This window comes from Leucoraja erinacea, chromosome 30, assembly GCF_028641065.1.
Source record: "Leucoraja erinacea ecotype New England chromosome 30, Leri_hhj_1, whole genome shotgun sequence".
In the NCBI taxonomy this organism is placed as follows: Eukaryota; Metazoa; Chordata; class Chondrichthyes; order Rajiformes; family Rajidae; genus Leucoraja; species Leucoraja erinaceus.
The window spans coordinates 21,635,479-21,657,380 of record NC_073406.1 but is presented as its reverse complement, the minus strand read 5'-3'; the positions used below and the strand labels follow the sequence as shown (position 1 = coordinate 21,657,380).

The window sequence follows — 21,902 nt, the reverse complement described above, 5'->3', positions numbered from 1 at the left end:
GTGTCCGTGTCCGTGTGTGTGTGTGTCCGTGTGTGTGTGTGTGTCCGTGTCCGTGTGTGTGTGTGTCCGTGTGTGTGTGTCCGTGTCCGTGTCCGTGTGTGTGTTGAACTAACAGGTGGAGGACGTGTACAAACACCCCCCCCCCCCCCCCTCCCCCCCGTGCAGTTACTGTTCTGAACCAACTCTCTCTGCCAGGAGCACCCAGCAACAAGTGATGCCCCCCTTGCCTGCTCCAGCCGCCCCAACCGTCTCCTCATCCCTTCATCCGGAGGCCTGCTCCCTACAAGATTAAAACCCATCCTGCTGTGGGCAATCCGAGCCAGACTCAAGCCTGAGGTTTATCCAGACCCAACAATAGACATTGGCGGGAATCAAAAACTAGTTACATAGCTCAAGCTTTGTGACTGAGCAAAACCAAGGGACATTAGGAGAATCGAGGGATGTGGGGACAGTGCATCTTATTTAGTTTAGTGCAGAGATACAGGGGGGAAATAGGCCCTTCGGCCCACCGAGTCCATGCTAACCAGTGATTGTCTGTGGAAGTCCCAATAACAGTTGGAGGTGTTTATTCATACATTAGTTCAAGTTGCCAGCTATCTTCCATTAATATATTAACTGTCAGCTCCACTATACCCTGGTTCTCACAGACTCACCATTAACACCTCCATTGACGTTACCTTTGTTGCATTCAGAACCGAGAAGTTGTGACTTTTGTTACAATGTAAATGTAAATACAATTCCTGTAATTAACATATCAATCTACTTCATATCTGTACTTCCTCATCTTTTTTGGTGTATAAATGTGCTCCTGTACTTGTAGTTGTGATCACAACCTTTGACTGAGACACTTCTCCTCTTGTGCAAGTAAAACTCACTGCTGATGGTCAATCTAATAGTTTCTTGACTCTTATTAAAGGGTCGACTGCGTCACATCCCGCACACTAACACTATCCTACACACACATTAGGGACAATTTACAATTTTACCAAGCCAATTAGCCTCCAAACCTGTACGTCTTTGGAGTGTGGGAGGAAATCAGATCTCCCGAAGAAAACCCAGCAGGTCACGGGGAGAACGTACAAACTCTGTACAGACAGCACCTGTTGTCAGGATTGAACCCCGGTCTCTGGTGCTGCAAGGCGTGCCGTCTCATCTCTGGAGAACACGTTGCCTAACCCACTGAGTTCTGCCAGCACTTTGTGCTTCCACAAGGTGAGCGGGTGCTTACCTTACTGTCACTGATGCTACTGCACACCTGGTTCAGTTCCTTGTTAAAGGTGTGTGCTAGAAGTCGCAGGCACTGGAACAGAGAGATTAGGCGCATCAACAACAGGCCAACCGGGTATAAAACAGCTCCACGCTACTGATAAACACAGAATACTTGGCTAAAGTGCAATCAGACCTACGACCGATTATTCTGGGCAATCGGAGCCGAGACATCCATTCACTTTCAGAACAAACGTATTTGTGGATGAAACACACAAACTAACACAAGTTGCATATTGTTTTTATAAAGCACTGCCAAAAAATGTAGTGGCTAACTCCTCAACTTGTTCTGTAATGTTGTTATTGTATCTACTTTCAGAGCATCACCTACGCAGCAGTGGCAAGACAGTCAGCTCTGGTGATATGGGTTCAAATCCCGGAGCACAAATAGAGGCTGGTGCCCCAGTGCAAGGCTCAAATAGTGCAGCAATGCCGGGGGTAGGGTGGGAGGGGCAAAGTTTAGACATGCAGGGCAAGTGTTATTTTACACAGAGGGTGGTGAGTGCCTGGAATAAGCTGCCAGAGGTGATGGTGGAGGCAGATACAATAGTGGTGCTTAAGAGAGTTTTGGATAGGCACATGGATATGGAGGGATATCTATCATGTGCAGGCAGGTAAGAGTTGGACTGGACATCACATTTGGCACAGACATTGCGGGCCGAAGGGCCTGTTCCTGTGCTGTGTTTCATACAAGAGCACAAAATATCTGTCTTCTCAGCGACAGGTAAAGATCTCCACGACGTCACCTCCAAGTGGAGCAAGAGGGGGTGGAGCAAGAGGGGGTGGAGCAAGAGGGGATCTAACCTTCCTGTCTGGACCAATTTTCAATCCCTCGCTCAACATCATTAATTCATATTATCTGGTCATTATCATCTTATTTGTAATAAAAATGAATTGCAGATGCTGGTTTATACCAAAGATAGACACAAAGTGCGGGAGTAACTCAACGGGTCAGACGGCATCTCTGGAGAAAATGGATAGGAGACGTTTTGGGTCAGGACCCTTCTTCAGACTGTTTGTTGGGGGCTACAATTGGTCTGACAGAGGAATGTAGCCCATACATTCAGTCTGAACGAGGGTCCTGACCTATCCAGTCTGCCAGGTGTTGCCTGACCCACCGAGTTACTCCAGCACTTTGTGTCGACCATCCCGTTTGTTATTTTGTGTGAAGTGAGCCGGGGCATCCTGCGGGAACAGTGACGGCAACAATTGTTTGGAACTTGTCTCGTTCTTTCACTTGACCGACTCCACGAGAGGGGAGGGGGGGGGGGGGGGGGGTCCATCACGGTGCCGTACCTTGGTCGCCAGCTCCTTCTCACGGTCCACCAGGCTCTGGATGTCCGAAGAGTCGTACCCACTGCTCTCGCTGGGGGTGACAGCGCTCTCGAAGGTGGTGGTGGATATCTGGGAGGAGATGCTGGTAGAGGTGCTGAGCGTGCCACTGCTCATACTCGGAGAGATGGAGTCGCAGAGAGACTTGGGCGGCGCTTCACCCAGCTTCTCCCTCAGCAGCAGGAGATGGCGAGTCCGCTCAACCTGGGCAAATTGGACCGGAGATAAAAAATCTGCACTGACAATAGACAATAGGTACAGGAGTAGAGGCCATTCGGCCCTTCGAGCCAGCACCGCCATTTAATGTGATCATGGCTGATCATCCACAATCAGTATCCCGTTCCTGCCTTCTCCCCATATCCCCCGACTCCGCTATTTTAAAGAGCCCTATCTAGCTCTCTCTTGAAAGCATCCAGAGAACCTGCCTCCACCACCCTCTGAGGCAGAGAATTCCACAGACTCACAACTCTCTGTGAGAAAAAGTGTTTCCTCGTTTCCATTCTAAATGGCTTGCTCCTTATACTTAAACTGTGGCCCCTGGTTCTGTACAGACAGAACTGGAAATCCGGAGCATGTTCGGTCAATGGATTCAGGGTCTATATCTAGCTGGTGGGACTCACTAAAGACCACAATGCAAAATGTTTTCAATCAATCTGGAATTCTCTCCTGAAACACACTGCATGCAATTTACATATTTTCAGCGTACCCCTTTTTTCCAATTTATTCCAATTTTTCGGTGCCGTTCATCCTGAGGAATAGCACGATAGTACAGTGGGTAGTGCACTATCCATGGACTTGGGTTCATCCCGACCTGGGGTGCAGTGTTTGTGGAGTTTGCACATTGCCCCCCCCCCCCCCCCCCCAGTGCACTGGTGTATTCCCACTTCCCTGGAATGGGTGGGTGGGTTAAATGACAACTGTAAATTACCTCTTGGATTCATCTCGACCAAACATTCAACAAGTCAACGACTATAATTTCCCTCTGTGGTGACAGAACTCTACAGGTCCCTAGAATTACTGAGGTCACCGTCCTCTGGCCCAGAGTTCCATATCACACTGATCTGACTTCCCAGCATTCACTCCATCTACACTCGACACAACCTTGGAAAAACAGCCAACATTATGAAAGACTTGTCTCACCCTGGTGATTTCTTCTTCTCCCTGCTCCTGTCTGGCAGGAGGTGCAGAAGCTTGAAAGCGCGCATCACCAGACTCAGGAACAGCTTCTTCCCCTCTGTTATCAGGCTTGTGAGCGGTAAATCCATAACCCAGGGTGTTGACCAATTCACCTCTACCCCATTGCGAACATTAGACTGTGTCTATGGAACTGTTGCACTTCAATGCTAAGAACAGTATTCTGCAGTCTGTATCTTCCCCTTTGCTTTACCCATTGTACTCGAGTTTGGCTTGCTTGTATTTATATGTGGTATATCTGATCGATTGGGTAGCATATAAAACAAAGCTTTATGATACTGTCCCACGGTGATTTTTTCGGCGACTGCCCACGTCATATCAGTGTCGCCAAAAGATTTTGAACATTTCAAAATCCAGCGGCGCCAAAAAATGTTGCGACACTTGGAAAAAACACCGCGTGTCAGATGTCATCACGCCGCGAAATTTTCGGTGACCTGATACGTCAGTGAATGATGCCGGCAGTGACCGAAAAAAATCGGCAAGTGGCACAGGCACCTTACACTGCACCTCAGTACATTGATTACAGTGACAATAATAAGCCTAAAACTCGGTATGTGTGTCTATAATAAACCTATACCTATCCCCAATACTGGGCCGTAGACCTCCCCAGACCTTCAGACCTAGATCCCCAGCTCCAGAACACAAACCACCCCCAGGCCTGGGCTAAGGCAGTTTGAACATTACCTCATGCAGGATGTCCAGTTTTTCCAGCTCCCACTGGTGTTCCAGGATGAGGCTGTCCCCACGGGGCCTCCAACCGGCCAGATTCTCCTCTCCTCTCACGTAGGCAACCGAGGTATCCAAAATTTTCCTTCTCCTTCTTTGCATCCCTGGAACATATCAGAGCATTATGCCACCCAGTGGTCCAGTCCCCATGGACACCACACCCGTTGCTTTGAGAAGAGTTTTCAGACACACCACTGTCTCATCATTTAGTTTTTGTTTCCTGCATTCAACCATAAGTGTCTTGAGTTGTTTGCATTTGGGAGTGGGGTGCGTGGTTCCTGAACGCAGCAAATCAAGTGGTCAGGGTGGCGAAGGAGGCATTTGACATGCTTGCCTTCAATGAGAATAACATTGAGACATAGGTTGGGAGATCATGATGCAGCTGTACAAGTCATTGATGAGACTGTGTGCAGTTCTGTTGGCACAGCTACGGGTTGCCATTACATTGGAAAGGGTGCAGAATAAATTCACCAGGATGTTATCTGGGGTTGCAGGTTAGATAGGCTGGGACATTTCTCCTTTAGAGAATTGGAGACTGAAGTGTGTCACTTATTAACAAGGACACGAGGAACACGGATAAAGTGAATGCTCAACTTTTTCTCTCCTAAGGATAGAGGACTCTAAAACTCGAGAACATTGGGTTAAGGTGAGCGGGGTGAGATTAAAGAGGGACCTCAAGGGCAACCTTTTCACTCAGAAGGTCGTGCAAATCTGGAATGAGCTGCCAGAGGAAGCTATACAAATGGATACAATGATGACTTTTAAAAGACATTTGGACAGCAATTTGAATGGGGTTTAGGGGACTACAACCCAAATGCAGGCAAATGGAACTGGCCCATGAACCTGGTCAGCAGCGATAATGTGGGCTGATGGGCCTGTTTCCATGCTGTACAGCTCAATGACTCAATTTAACAATGTGTTACATGCAGAGGCCTTCTGTCAATGTACAGTGACCTGGGTTCAAACCTGACTCCTGGTGCTGTCTGTGTGTGGTCTGCACATTCTCTCCTCACCTGTGCAGTCCACACATTCTCCCTTGTTATCAGGCAACAACCATCCTACCAACTGCTAGAGAGCGGTCCTGAGCTTCTATCGTCCTCAGTGGAGACCCTCGGTCTATCTTTGATCACACTTTATCTTGCACTAACGTTATTCATGTTATTCCCATTATCATGTATCTGTGTACTGTGGATTGTAATCTTGCATTGTCTTTCCACTGACTGGCTTGCACGCGACAAAAAGCTTTTTACTGTACCTCAGTTCACGTAACTAAAAACTAAACACAACTCCCCCCTCCCCACGCGCGTTGTCCACACATTCTCCCTGTGACTGAGTGGGATTCCTCCCACATCCCACGGACGTGATGGGATCTCCCTTGGCATGTAGGTGGGTGATGGAATCTTGATGGGAAAGTCGGGTCAGTCTACACGAGGGCTTGGAGAGTGGAGGGGGATATTTTAGTTGCATCAAGGACATAGCATGGACTGCAATAGTTTGAGGTGATGATTGAGAGTCTGGTGCAGACAAACTGGACTAGAATAGATGAGCATTTCCGTGCCGTATGGCTCCATGGCTCACCTATCTTTTCATGGCAACTGGCAAAGTGCTAAATATGCCGGCTGTGCCTGTGGTTCCCTTGTCATGAGGAAAGACACATGTAAACCCAAGCATGTGGTTATATGGTTATATATGGTTATGTGGTTGAATGAACTGCAGATGCTGGTTTATACTGAAGATCGACACAAAATGCTGGAGTAACTCAACGGGTCAGGCAGCATCTCTAGAGAAAAGGAATAGGTGATGTTTCGGGTCCTTCAGAAAGATGGGGGGGGGGGGGGAAACGGGATGCGAGAATAGCCCAGAACATTCTAGCCCTGATTTGTTCTGGCCTTATCATGCCTCCGTCTCCCACCACTCCCACCCAGCTTTCAGTCTGAAGAAGGATTCCAACCTGAAACGTCACCCATTCCTTTTCTCCAGATGTTGCCCGACCCACTGAGTTACTTCAGCATTTTGTGTCTGTCTTCAGTAAACCCAAGCAGTTTGGTCATGTGGAGGCTCCAACCAAAGCTGTGTGCATGTTAATACCACAGAGCAGTAATCTGCATAACCAAGATGAGGAATCTTGCACTTACCAGGGCTCCCTGTGTCTGACATTTTACACAGACTAAGCTCATAAACCCCACTTATTCGGTTACTGAAATAAAACAAAGAAAAACAGCTTGTTAGTTTTGTTTGCATCCTTAAGGGCCTGTCCCACTTACGTTGGCGTGCGAAGATTTCGTTCACTACAAAACATTCGGAGCCCCGCGCGATGTCGCGCACAACTCCATACCCCTCCGCACATCTAAGTGGGACCGACCATACGATGCCCGTGCGATTCAACGCGACCACGAGGTTGCGTAAATTGTGTGCCAAGGACACGTAAGTGGGGCAGGCCCTTTACTGTCCGCCTGCACAATCTGCAGCATTTTACATTTGCAACCACAATACATTTTTATCAAAAATATTTTACGTCCATTTACATATGTGTAAAATTCTCAAGTAAAGTGGCACGGTGGCGCAGCGGTAGAGTTGCTGCCGTACAGCACCAGAGACCCGGGTTCAATCCCGACCACAGGTGCTGTCTGTACAGAATTTGTACATTCGCCGCGTAACCACACGGGTTTTCCCCACGGGTGTTCCGGTTTCCTCCCACACTCCAAAGACCTGTGCGTTTGGCTTTGGTAAAATTGTAAATTGGCCCTAGTGTGTCGTGTGTGCCAGCGTAACAGGGATTGCTGGTCGGCGTGGGCTCGGTGGGCCAAAGGGCCTGTTTCTGCGCTGTATCTCTAAACTCCAAATTAAAGCGATCAATAACATTTCTCCCATTCCAATTTACTAACGACAGCGCTTTCAAACCCCATTTTGATTTTGAGCGTACCAGTCGGGTGTCTTTGCGTAGCCACTGCCAAACAGGTTACGCAGGGAACGTGGAGGCGAGATCTTGGCATCCCGGGAGTAGAAGACCATGCAGATATCTTTGGTGATCACCGCTGGCTGAATGCAATGGTCCAGCTGCAAGTTGAAAGGGCGCAGAAAATTATTACAATCAGGAGTGCAGCCAAAATACTGTAATCTCAAAGTCTGATACAAGTGGCTCCAAAACTGCGTTCCACCAAAGTCAATAGCACACAATGTCAGAAGCTGATTTCATTTCGCTCCTACCATTGGGAAGGTGCTTGGAGCCTGATAACCCAGGCCACGAGGCTCAAGGATAGCTTCGTCCCAACAACCATCAAGCTCTTTGACACTTCACACCGCAAACCTCAGCAACTATGAACTTCTAAGGACCGTCTTTGGTCACCATGAGCAGTTTGTTTTTTGCGCTAGTTATCACTGTTATTAATTACTGAATGTTTAAAAATAATATTTTCTGTGTGTATTGCATTTGCAGCCCTATTAAGCTGTTGCAAGTAAGAACTTAATTGTTCTGTTGTCTTTACATATGACTTACACACTCTTGACCCAGCCATCATTCACGTTGTGAATTGAGTCTAACCTGGTAATATGTGTGTCTGCATTGAAACAGAGAGGCTCTGCTTGTAAATGGGGTGGATCAAGCCTAATCCCCATCTCCAACCTCCACACAAAGGCATCTGGGGATAAGCACTAACATAATCCCAAACTAATAACAACATGTACTTCACATAAGCCACTGAACTAGGGGTAAGAGATACTGTGGCCATACTAAACAATAATGAACCAATATTGTCACTTTTGTTACAAATCTAAACCATTCTACCACAACTAGAGAGCAGTCCTGAACTCCCTTTATCATGTATCCGCATACTGTGAATGGCTCAAATGTAACCGTGTATTGTCTTTCCACTGGCTGGTTAGCACGCAACAAAAGCTTTTCACTGTACCTCGGTACACATGACAGTAAACTAAACTCAAATCTCATTTAACATACAATTTTCTTGTCCCCACTGGAGTTAAACATGCTGTATCCTTTGTACCAGGTGTGGACTCCTATACATCGGTGAGACCAAACGTAGACTGGGCAATCGTGTTGCTGAACACCTTTGCTCAGTCTGCCTGGGTCTACCTGATCACCTTGTTCCCAAACACTTTACTTCTCCTTCCAGTTCTGACCATTCCGTCCTAAGCCTCCTCCATTGTCAGAGTGAGGCCAAACGCAAATTGTAGGATAGGCACCTCATATTTCGCATGGGCCGCTTACAACCCAGTGGTATGAATAGATTCCTGTAACTTCACGTAACCCTTGCTTCCCCACTCTCTCTGTCCCTCCCCCACCCTAGTCATTGTCGCCTTCATTGTCAGTAACTAATTTTCACCCAGCCCACAGGTAACAATGGCCTGTTTCCTTTACCGTCGTTACTTATTTGCATCTCTTTCATTTATTTGTGCTACATCTCCCTGCATCACTGTCTATACCTCTCGATTCCCTTTCCCCCGACTCTCAGTCTGAAGGAAGGGGCTCGAACCGAAACATCACCCATTCCTATTCTCCAGTTATACTGTCTGGCCCGCTGAGTTACTCAAGCTTTTTGTGTCTATCTTTGGAGTTAAACATTGACAGTGGACTTCATCTGATCGCCCTTGATTTGTGTTCAACTATTCCTTGTCCCTGGACCTTTCTTGCATTTACACAGATTTAGAACAAGTCTGAATTGAGGCAGCAACCATTACAGAGTTTAGAAGGAGCTGAGCGGACAAACCTCCAGGTATGCTGAAAGGGTCATGTAGATTCTTTCTCCATATGGAGTCACGCGGTTCAGAAGGAGGGAATTGTGCAAGGAGCTGTCCCAAACGGCCTCGAACCGATAAAAACTTCTGAGGGGAACAAAGATAATGATAGGAAAAGTGAGTTTTATTAGTGAAGAAATACACCAAAACGTAAGGGCCTGTCACACTTGCGCGATTTTTTCGGCGACTTGCCGGCACCCGTCATAGTCGCAGCAGGTCGCCGAAAATGTTCAAAATGTTGAAAATCCAGCGGCGACCAGAAAAAGGTACGACTCTTTGAGGGGCTACTCACGACTAAACAGGCGTCTCCCCGCGACATGTCGACACGTGACGCCTGTATGGTCGTGAGTAGTCGCCCAAGGAGTCGTACCAAAGAGACTATGACGGGTGCTGGCAAGTCGACGAAAAAAAATAGCGCAAGTGGAACAGGCTCATTACAGTTACAGTACTATGTATGAATTGATTTTACACAAAATATAAATTCAGTTACAAACGTTAAAGGCATTTGACAAGTTAGAGTATTCGTGGGTGCAAGAAGATGCCTAAACATATCTATGAACTGAACTTGAAAACTCTAGGCAAACTTATTCTTTTTTTAAAACATGGACACTTTGCATGATAACACTTCTTGGTTTAAATACATTTATTTGTACTGTGAATGCAACTGTGTGGAGCCAACATAATCAAGGACATTTACTCCCCAATCATCACCTTTCCTCTCTCTCCTGTCAGACTAAAGACACAAAATCTTATAAGCACGTACCACCAGATTTAGGAACAGCTTTTTCTCCAGTGTTATCAGACTACTGAACGGTCCTCTTATAAACTATGGGTATCGTCTCCATCTTCCAACCTACCTCATGTACACCCTTACACTTTTTAAAATCTGTATTCTCTCTGTAACTGTAATGCTATAATGCTGAAACACTACATTCTGCACTGTGGGTTTTATCTCTTTGCATTAACTGTGGTATCGGTGTTACAGCCTGATTGTACTGGTGTGTTGGAAAGAACTGCAGATGCTGGTTTAAATCTGAAGAAGGGTCTCGACCTGAAACTTCACCCATTCCTTCTCTCCAGAGATGCTGCCTGTCCCGTTGAGTTACTACATCATTTTGTGTCGACCTTTGATTGTATTCATGGTATGATTTGACTAGATGGCACGCAAACTTTTTCACTGTGTCTCGGTAAACGTGACAGATGTGTGTCTTACTGCAGATTTATTGCCTTATCATTATGTTCTGTGGAGGCTTTCTTTGGCGAGGTAGACAAAAATGCTGGAGGAACTCAGCGGGTGAGCCAATAGATCTATGGAGCAAAGGAATAAGCGACGTTTCGGGTCGAGACTCTTCTTCAGGCGGGGTGCTCTCCACACTATTCATCAGAACAAGGAACAGGATAGTTCATTGTCTCTCTGATGGAGAAATAGGTGTTGGGACTAATTATTCAACCTCACGCCCTTGTGTTGAGGAGAATTCCAACAATCTGAGCTAGACCAATATAAAAGTCCAACTTATCTCCCAATTCCACCGCTCCTATATTCCCAAATAAATCATTACAAATGCTCATTGCTTGCAAGCACTCTCTCTATTTAAATAATTAAATACCGATGATTTAAAGACAATTCTAGCAAACGGAGTGAAGCATTCAAACACTATCTCTCCTATTCTCCAGTGTAACCTTTTCTCCATAATCTTCTGATCATTATAATCAGTTTAGAGATACAACCTTCGGCCCACACTGATCATCGATCACCCGTTCACACTAGTTCTATGTTATCCCACTTTCTCATCCACTCCCTACACACTAGGAGGAAACCGAGGCCAAATAACCTACAGACCATAATGTTCAGGATGAATGTTTCTTAATTCAAAGACCGATAACTTCATGGCTGACTCTGCCTCAGGGGGTTGTGCATAACTAGTCATAGTGTCCATTCAAAGGTCAGACTTATGGGCGTTTGCATAAGAAAGGTATGAATGGATATGGTCTTAGAGCAAGCAGGTAAATGACCCTGAGACACAAAATGTTGTCTGGAATGACAGAGCAGTCATGAGAGGCTAGTGGCTTATCTACTTTAATTCTCCAGGTTTGGTGGTCACTTCTTTGCTTTACTGATTGGTTTGTTGCTTGAAAGATCCAGCATGGAAACAGGCCCTTCAGCCCACCATGTCCATGCTGACCATCAAGCACACGTTCACTTTAGTTCTGTTATTTGCAGTCTCTTGCGCCTCCATTACAGGACTGATCGAAAGATACAGCTCGGAAACAGGCCCTTCGGCCCACCATGTCCACGCAGACCATCGATAAACTAGTTCACTGGTTTAATCTAGTGAACTAGTTAACTAGTTCTGTTAATCCACTTTCTCATTCACTCCCTTCACAACAGGGTCAATTTACAGAAACTGTTTAATCTACACATCATATTATTTTGCTGGTCACTTTACTTTGATTAACTGTTCCCGCTTTTCAATTTGTGTCCTGAAGATAATTTCCTGTTATGATCCCCATGGTTCGATGAACAGGAAGCCAGGTTTATTCACAGACCAGAATAATCAGGAACTGTCTCTCAGTGAATATAATCTTGTCAGGCTGCTGTTGTTCACTCTCCTGGTGTGAGGTTGTCCACTTTTACACACATCGTGGCTTCACTTTCTGCCCGTCGAGCTTTACACTGGAGGGGGCTCCGAGACAACTGGCAAAGAGCAAACCCTGCAACTGCCCAGCTCTCTCCCCCCCCCCCCGCACCTCTCTCAGTGACCCAAGATTCTACTTTCAGAACGCCTTTCCTCCAACCTGCCCCAAACCAGCACGCTTCCCAAACCACAATCACGTAAAAAAGGCCAATCGAGGATAGATAATAAAGACCTCATATCCTCAGCAGAGAAGCCAACAAGGGAACATAGATTACAACGACAACAGATTACTCACAGAGAGGAGCACCAGATGGACAGACAGTAGGAGAGAAGACAGAGTACATATATTGTACCTTGATGACCACTTAAAGCGCCTTTAAGACTATGAAGACAGAAATTACCAGAGAGATGACTAAAGGTTAGGTCAAGTAATTCAAATGATCAGTTGACCAACGATGCCCAAAAGACCCATTAAATTAGTTTCACTTCCCCACTCTCTCTTCAGAATCCCATAATTCTTTTCCAAGAGGATATCTAATTTGCTTTTGAATGGTAAGTATCAAATCCACTTCCATCATTCTTTCCCGAAGGCAAGTCCTTGCCCAAGCATCATTATTCTTTATGTAACCAGGAAAATTATTTGCTGGGTAGATCACTGGATGGTTCCCCTGGAGACTGCTTATAAAAGGTAAACAAGGTGTGAGCTGACATCATTTGTACAACTGGAGGAAAGGAAAAAGGTTACGTTTCTTTATGGTACTTCAGACACCTTTTCTCCAGAAGGTAGACAAAAGTGTTGTAGAAACTCAGCGGGTGCAGCAGCATCTATGGAGCAAAGGAAATAGACAACGTTGCCTATTTCCTTCGCTCCATAGATGCTGCTGCACCCGCTGAGTTTCTCCAGCACTTTTGTCTACCTTTGATTTTCCAGCATCTGCAGTTCCTTTTCTCCAGAGATGCTGCCTGCTGCTCCGAGTCAAGGGCCTGTCCCACTGTAATAATTTGAGAGTTCTCCCGAGTTTCCCCTGATTCGAACTCGAAGAATTACGGTAATAGCCGCTCATAGGTACTCGGGGCTCTCGTGTACATTTTTCCAACATGTTGAAAAATCTTCACGAGTCTTCACGAGCTTACCGCGTTTCCCGAGTACCTGCCGTTATCATTATGAGCCGCTAAGAGATGTCCCGAGCTCCGTCGTACCCGCTACGTACTTTCTACGTGTTTACCACGAGTTTGATTTTTTTTAAACTCGGGAGAGCTCTTGAATTACCTCGTACAGTGGGACACCCCCTTTACTCCCGCATTTTGTGTTTAATTTTGGTGTAAACAAAATCTGCAGTTCCTTCTCACACATTTGTACCACAGTTGGCTTTGTCCATTTTTGTGATACTCTTACAAATTGAGCCATTTCATGCATTCACAATCCAACCGAGATGAAAAGTATAAATATAACAATGACTTTTAACAAAATAAGTTGATTTAAGAAATAACATTTGTAAGGGGGGGGCGGAATAATTTATTATATTCAGAACGCTTGCACACACCTATTTTCGTGACAATCATTTGTGTCCTTCATACACTCGTTCCCCCAACCCTGAAGTGACCCAGTCTCGAGAAACGTCACCCATTCCTTTTCTTCAGAGATGCTGTCTGACCTGCTGAGTTGCTCCAGCTTTTTGTGTCTATCCGGTTTAAAACAGCATCTGCAGTTCCTCCTACCTACAGTTTCTAAATGTTTAAGGCTTGGCTGTTTAATACAAAGTATTAAACGATGAAGTATAAACAGTTTCATGAGCCAAACAAACTGCTGGAGGAACACAGCAGGTCAGGCAGCATCTGTGGTGGGATTGGACAGGCGATGTTTCAGGTTGGTACACTTCTTCAGACTCTTTATGTGGTCTGGCATGGATGTTGTGATCAATGCTGAAGACGCAGGCACATTTTGTTCAGGCCACCGTGCCTTGCGGCATTCACTCACTTTTAGTGATATCAATGAAACTGTGACAACAGACAATAGGTGCAGGAGTAGGCCATTTGGCCCTTCGCGCCATCACTGCCATTCAATGTGATCATGGCTGATCATCCCCAATCTGTACCCTGTTCCTGCCTTCTCCCCATATCCCCCGAGCCCTATCTAGCTCTCTCTTGAAAGTATCCAGAGAACCTCCCTCCACTACCCTCTGAGGCAGAGAATTCCACAGACTCACCACTCTCCTGAGTGAGATTGGCCAAAAGTTTAATCAGTTAATCTAAAAAAAAATGGCCTGTCTTTCTAGCTACACTTTCTTGTGTCATGCCACAATATGAAGATCAATACTTGGATGGAAACTATTAAGATCTAACTACATTTATTTTCCCAAAGCGTTATCATCGTGAAGCCCTGTCCATACTGTAAAGTCTCTGGCTGACACAAGGAACTGCAGATGCTGGAACCTTCAAGAAAGGACACAAAGTGCTGAAGGAACTCAGCGGGTCAGGCAGCATCTCTGGAGGATATGGATAGGCGATGTTTCGAGCCAGGACCCTTATGTTACATCTACATTTCACTCCTCCTCTCCATTTTCAGGTGACACACTTTTGTCTTCTTTCAACTCTAGCCTTCCTCCCTTCCTTCATCTGCCAATCAAACCCTTTTCTAGTGTACCCACCTATAAACCTGCCAGGTTTTGCCCCACCTCCATCTCTGGAGCGGCACGGTGGCGCAGTGCGAGAGTCGCTGCCTTACAGCGCCAGAGAACTAGGTTTGACCCTGACTATGGGTGTTGTCTGTACTCCCTGTGACCACGTGGGTTTTCTCCGGGTGCTCTGGTTTGCTCCCACATTCCAAAGATATGCAGGTTTGTAGGTTAATTGGCTTCTGTAAATTGTCGCTAGTGTGGTGTTGGACTAGAACCAGTGTGTGCGTGATCGCTGGTTAGCGTGGACTCAGTGGGCAGAAGGGCCTGTTTCCACACTGTATCTCTAAACTAAACTCCCTTCGAGCTTTCTTCCTCCTGAAATCTGAAGGGGTCCCAACCACCTGCCTATCCATGTTCTCCAGAGACGCTGCCTGACCCGCTGAGTTACTCCAGCACCTCATGTTTTTCATAACATAGGCAGCAGATCGTCACTATAGAATTTGCAAATACTGCTCTGTAATCAAGAGCGGCCTAAGGGAACACAATCCCTGCAGCCAAGGAATCCATTCCATCCATCAAGCCTGTGATGGCTTTGCAATTTTTAAGAGAGACTGATCCAGTCAGTCCTGTTCATCTGCTTTCATTTTCTGCACATAATTTTTTTTCCAGCACGATGCTCATCATTTCCTTTTCCCAGTCACCGTAGGGAAATATATAGAGATAAACTCTGTCAAGGTATGGGAATTCCCAACGTAAATCCATATCCTAACCTTGTAAACTCTCTTCTATCCTTGAGGAATTCTGAATATATTTATTTTAAACAAAACATCTTTTCTGTTCCCACCTCAAACCAACTAGCACCTTCTTATGGAGAAACAAGGAACTGCAGATGCTGGTTGACAAAAAGATGTCACAAAGTGCTGGAGTAACTCAGGGGGTCTCCGTCTTCTGAATTCACACCCCAGAACTGGAACTTTCCACCTGAAAGCTCAGAAATTAATCCCCAGTGACACCCTGCCCAAATAAATGCTGAAAATCTTTTACTGCATATCTGACTCTTGAACTTTGGACATTATTTAAGGGATTCTTTAAGTAACAATCATTATTTAAGTAACAATTAGAGCTTATACAAAAATAGATAAAATGCTGGGACACCTGTATCCACCCATCACTCACCAGGCTTTGTCCTGCCCCACCTCTCAAGCAGCCCCCCACCCCCACTAGAATCAGTCTGGAGAAGGATCCCGACTCAAAACGTGAACTATCCATGTTCTCCAGAGATGCTGCCTGACCCAGCTGAGTTACTCCAGCACCTCATGTCTTTTTCTTGTATTAACTAGCGTCTGCAGTTCCTTCTGACTCTAACAATTAGATTTTGCTCTTTAGACACTTGAAACTGAAAACCTTTGCTCAATTATTCCATGGCTCCTGCACCAATATAATCGCAGTCATTCATCGAATTACAAAGCCACCTTCTTGGAAAACATTTTGTTGCAAGAAATGATGTAAATTGACAGAGATGGCTGGGCAAACGACTTCATGGGCATTTCAGTAACGTTATTCATAGGCTCAGCGAGGGGTTCGCTGTTTGAATTGAATTGAAATGAAAGACACAGCATGAAAACAGGCCCTTCAGTCCATCAAGTCCTCTCAACCTCTCCAAGAAAATGTTTTCCTTCAACAACCTGCAACATTTTTATTTTTCCATTATGAGATTAAAAGTAGTGCAGCTAATTCACAACTTTTTATAAAATCATATATAACCATAAACCAATTACAGCACGGAAACAGGCCATCTCGGCCCTTCTAGTCCGTGCCGAACACTTACTCTCACCTAGTCCCATCTACCTGCACTCAGACCATAACCCTCCATTCCTTTCCCGTCCATATACCTATCCAATTTATTTTTAAATTATAAAGACGAACCTGCCTTCACCACTTCCACTGGAAGCCCATTCCACACAACTACTAATCTCTGAGTAAAGAAGTTCCCCCTCATGTTACCCCTAAACATCTGTCCCTTAATTCTCAAATCATGTCCTCTTGTTTGAATCTTCCCTACTCTCAATGGAAAAAGCTTATCCACGTCAACTCTGTCTATCCCTCTCATCATTTTAAAGATTTCTATCAAGTCCCCCCTTAACCTTCTGCGTTCCAAAGAATAAGACCTATCTTGTTCATCCTTTCTCTGTAACTTAGGTGCTGAAACCCAGGCAACATTTTTTAATTTTATATTTTTTAAATTATTCAACCAGCCTAATTATCTTAAAGATTATTACATTACATTGTGGCATTATATTGAAAATGCAGACAGTAATTGAAAATGTATCTTTATTTTGGCTTCTGTTAATAAGCTGTCAAATTGCATCTTAAAAATACCGACCGACTTGGCCTCCACAGCCATCTGTTGCAATGAATTCTACAGATTCACCACCCTGGCTAATCAGTGTTAAAAATGTTTCTTAACAATAATTTTTTGAGTTACTGCTATATTTTGAAAATTGCTTTCAGTCATAGCTGTTATTGCTCAGGGTTGGAAGCTCTGGCCCTGCAGGTTGAGCTCAAAGAGGATTGATTGACAGACATGAATTGCAGACTTCATCCATAAATACCATCTATCCAGCATCACACGGACCAGAATTGCCCACCATCGACTCCATCTACACTTCACACTGCCTCAGCATGCAGACAACATAATCAAACACGTTACTTCTTCCGTCTGAAGAAGGGTTTCGGCCCGAAACGTTGCCTGTTTCCTTCGCTCCATTGATGCACCCGCTGAGTCGCTGAGTTTCTCCAGCTTTTTTGTGTAACCTTCGATTCTCCAGCATCTGCAGTTCCCTCTTAAACACGTTACTTCTTCTCCCTGATTCTGCTTTGCAGAAGGTACAGGGGTTTGAAAAAGCTTCTTCCCCACATGTTCATAAATCATAATTGAGCCATCGGCCCATCCGGTCAACTCCGCCATTCAATCATGGCTGATCTATCTTTTCCTCTCAACCACATTCTCCTGCCTTCTCCCCAAAACACTGTTAATAATCAAGAATCTGTCAAATTGCATCTTAAAAATACCGACCGACTTGGCCTCCACAGCCGTCTGTTGCAATGAATTCTACAGATTCACCACCCTGACTAATCTGACTGAAATTCCTTCTCATCTCCTTTCTAAAGGTATGTCCTTTTATTCTAAGGCTGTGCCCTCTGGTCCTAGACTCTCCCACTAGAGGAAACATCCACTCTATCCAGGTCTTTCACTATTTTGTAAGTTTTAATGAGATCCCTCTCATCCTTCCAAACTCCGTCATCAGGTTTCTGAATGGTTCTTCAACAAGCTAGGGTACTGTACTAATCACCTCGACTCCATTGTGGACAGTGGACTTTGTCTATGTAACTGGTGCATGTCAATGTTGGGAACTATATTCTGCACTCTGTACCTTCCCTTGTGTGTTTGAGTTTGATGATTGTTTATGTGTGGTGTATCTGATTTTTATGGCAGCTTGCAAACAATGCTTTAAACTGTACCCTGGTTCATTTGACAATAATAATCCTAAACTTAAGCCTGATTAACAGACTTTGCAGGAACAGTTGATACTTGACCTTTAAGTGGAGCATTCCAGGATGTGTCTGGAGATCTACACTGAGCACACATGGCAACAAACCAAGGGAGTGTTAGAGGATGCAGCAAACCAGTGTAAGAGGGTGCAGTGTAAAGATGCAGGAGCTATTTCTTGGGTGAGGTTTTTGCTGGCATTTCTAACCCCGACTCAGTGCTGCAACTGGAAGTGATGTTCATGCAACACCTACTTTGTTTATACCACAGGCAGTCTTGATTTGAACCTTTTACAATAGAAAGTGGAGTAAAGATTCAGATCTCTCGTGGTCCAACACCATCCCACACCCTCATCTCTGGTAACTGACCTCTCTCCAGTATAAATAACTCCAGGAAATATTGATATTGCTGCAGTTGGAATAACTTGGGCAATGAATACGATATTTCATTGCCACAAAGCTCGATTTAAATCCTTGATCTCTCTTCCTCAGTCCTTATACAGAAGGTATCTAGAGATTATTTCTCCAGCGAGTAGTGCCTCAGAGGTAAAGCCATCCCACCAATGGTGCCATTGAGTCCTCCCTATCCCCCTTTAAGCATGTGGCCTTGCTAGTCTTGTCAGCACCAACACTTGTACTCAGCACCACCCAGCTTGACAAAGGATTTGACACCAAGCATCATGAAATCTCAAACCTGTGATCATCCTCTTTAGACTTTAGAGATACAGCGTAGAAACAGGCCCTTTGCCCCACTGACTCCTGTAGTGTTATTGCACCCTGTACAATAACACTACTCAACACACTAGGGAATATTTTACAACTTACCAAAGCCAATTAACCTACAAACCTGCACGTCTTTAGAACGTAGGAGGAAACCGGAGCACCCGGAGAAAACCCATGGAGAACATACAAAGTCTGTACAGGCAGCACCTGTAGTCAGGAATGAAGCCAGATCTCTGGTATTGTAAGGCAACAACTCTACTGCTGCGCCACTGTGCACTGACAAAGGATCGCCCATTTAAGACAGAAGATGAATTTTGTCTTTCAGAGGGCTGGGAATGTTTTGGATCATCCACCTCAGAGGGCTGTAGATGCTGCGTCTTTCAGTATATTCAAGGCTGAGGCAGATTTTTGGTTTACAGGTGACTCAAGGGTTGAATGGAAAGGACAAGAAAGTGCTGAGGCCATTTCAAATCAGTCACTTTCTTATTGAATGACAGAGAAGATGTGAGGCTCCTCTGACCAATTCCTGCCTTATTTGTACTTAATTTTTTTTTAATGAACTTGTTGGTATTTCTCATCAAGCTAATTCTATATTACTATCAATATACAGTGAAAATAGTTGCCTGTACCCTGTTAATAGTAATATACACTAATAGATCAATAACGATACCAGCAAATGATCTTCTGCATTTAATTAATTCCACCAGGATAATTTGTTTAGCCAACCAATGGGTGGTACAGTGGTGCAGCTGGTAGAGCCGTTACCTCTCTGCGCCAGAGAGTTGGGTTGCTGTCTGTGTAGAGTTTGCATGTGACCACGTGGATTTTCTCCGGGTAGGTCCCGTTTCCTCCCACATTCCAAAGAAGTACAGGTTTGTAGATTAATTGGCCTCTGTAAATTGCTCTTAGTGAGTAGGGAGTGGATGAGAAAGTCGGACAATACATTGAATGAGTGATCAATGGTCAGCATGGACTGGGTGTGCTGAAGGGCCTTTTCCCATGCTGTAAACTAAAACTAAAAACGACTGTCTCAACCCTTGCATTCATAAGCTGTGTGGAACTGAAGATTAGCTCCTGAACTTTCAGACCACTGAGGAAGTTTTGGACTTCTGACACAAAGCCGTGCCCATGGACTAAAACTAAGTGTTTTCCCCAATTATTCCTGTGCCTGTGGTATAAAGACAAGCTGGATACAACACTAACAAATGAATACATAAAAAGCAAAGGCAAATGAACAACAAAATAAAGAGATGAAGCTCTAATCTAATCAACAAGCAGCAATGAAAAACTCAAAATACCTAGGTAAATCCAAATCAAGAAATAGCCTGCAAAATACAAGAAGCATCATTAGTAGCAACGGAGGAAGATAGATGGGAACAACACAGTTTATGCACATCAGGGGTGAAAACAGCCAGCCACAACTCGCACAAGCGATAAAAGAAATTGGAAAAAAAAGTCAAGTGCTTTCATCAATACAAAATTAGCCCTGGATATCAGTTCATGGTGCTCTTTGAATCCTGAACAGTTTGACGTGAGACCATGACTTGATTTCAACATTTGAGCCCAACAATAGGAAGGATGGAGAAGAAAGCGGAGTGGCTCAGTTAATGAAGGACAGGATCACTGCAGAGTTGTAGAATGATATTGGCTCAGGAGCTCAAGATGCAGTAATGAGTAGAATGAGTTTGGGTTTGAAATTAAATGTAGCAAGGTTAAGAGATAGCTACATGGAGTTATAAATCAAGACATTGAGAGCTGGGCGGCATTGTGGCTCAGCAGTAGAGTTGCTGCCTTACAGCGCCAGAGACCTGGGTTTGATCCCGACTACGGGTGCTTGTCTGTACGTTCTCCCTGTGACCTGCGTGGGATTTCTGCGGGATCTCCGGTTTCCTCCCACACTCCAAAGATGTACAGGTTTGTAGGTTAATTGGCTTGGTATAATTGTAAATTGTCCCTAGTGTGTGTAGGATGGTGTTAAGAGTGTGCAGGGATCACTGGTCGGCACAGACTCGGTGGGCTGAAGAGCCTGTTTCTGTGCTGTATCTCGAAACTAAACTAAAGAGTGACTAACGTAAACATGGTCGATTTCTATCAATACATTGATCGGAAAGTCAAACTGGCAAGATATATTTGAGGAAGAGTTTATGAATATATTTGGCATGGTTGCTGAGGGCAACATGCTGAGTCACCAACAGGAGAGCAGGCTGTCTTTGTACAGGGCAATGAAACAGGATTCATTAATGACCCCATGGTATAGGATCCCCATAGGCAGGGGATTATTGGATGCTAACTTTTGCATTGACCTGTTGCCACACTCACAAAGATTGACATCAACAAAAGCACAGATCGCAGTAACTTTCAACAGTGTGACTTTAATGACTGCTCTTTAACGGAGATGGAATAATGGAACAGTAGATAAAAGATAATTTAAACAAATAGTTTCTTCAACCTGAAAAAACCTGTGATCAGTCAATCAGGTCCTATTGATCAAACTTTCCATGGCACAATGGCCATTCCACGCCAGGACCTTACTTCAGATGCCCATCTAATAAGGCATGGGACTTTCATGTGGGCGAGAGAACTGGATCTCAAGATGTCCAATCTCTCCAGCTAACAACAGACAACACGTTCGTACCTGTGAGCGTCATTTGAAGATTTGATATGCTTTGCAGAAATAATATTCAAAGATAAAACGGCATCGACAGCAGCTTCATCCACCTTGGGTTTATTCCTGATGCGTCCTGGGAAAACAGAGGGAAGCACGTTATTTCTGGATTTGGGAATTTCCATATTGTCCCTTCATGTGTGAAGTCAAACGGCGTTCCAAATCAATGCACTTTGTGGGAAAGAGAGAGATACAGCAAGAAAACAGGCCCGTCACCCCTCCGGGCCCACGCCGACCATCACACACCCGCTTACAATGGTTCAGTGTCATCTCACTTTTGCATCCACTCCCTACACACTAGGGGCAATTTTTTGGAGGCCAATTAACCTACATACCCGTATGTGTTTAGGATGTGGGTAGAAGCCAGAGAACCCGGGAGAAACCTATGCAGTCACAGGGAGAACATGCAAACTCCAAACAGAGAGCACCCAAGGTCAGGAT

At 44.9% G+C, this 21,902-nt stretch overlaps 1 protein-coding gene across 13 annotated transcripts in view; it reads right to left on the bottom strand.

Annotated features, from left to right (window-relative positions):
- The window catches only part of kif1b (kinesin family member 1B), a 240,949-nt gene that overhangs the window by 15,317 nt on the left and 203,730 nt on the right, over positions 1-21,902 (bottom strand). For 6 of the 13 annotated variants that reach the window (XM_055659646.1, XM_055659655.1, XM_055659648.1 and 3 more), the window contains 8 exons: positions 21,432-21,537; positions 20,095-20,121; positions 9,243-9,357; positions 7,442-7,575; positions 6,654-6,715; positions 4,477-4,622; positions 2,563-2,802; positions 1,229-1,300 (listed from right to left, as the gene is read on the bottom strand). In XM_055659646.1, coding sequence (XP_055515621.1) covers positions 1,229-1,300; positions 2,563-2,802; positions 4,477-4,622; positions 6,654-6,715; positions 7,442-7,575; positions 9,243-9,357; positions 20,095-20,121; positions 21,432-21,537 — 902 coding nt within the window. The remainder of the gene's footprint in view (positions 1-1,228; positions 1,301-2,562; positions 2,803-4,476; positions 4,623-6,653; positions 6,716-7,441; positions 7,576-9,242; positions 9,358-20,094; positions 20,122-21,431; positions 21,538-21,902) is intronic. The other 7 variants (XM_055659647.1, XM_055659660.1, XM_055659649.1 and 4 more) reach the window with 2 other exon arrangements.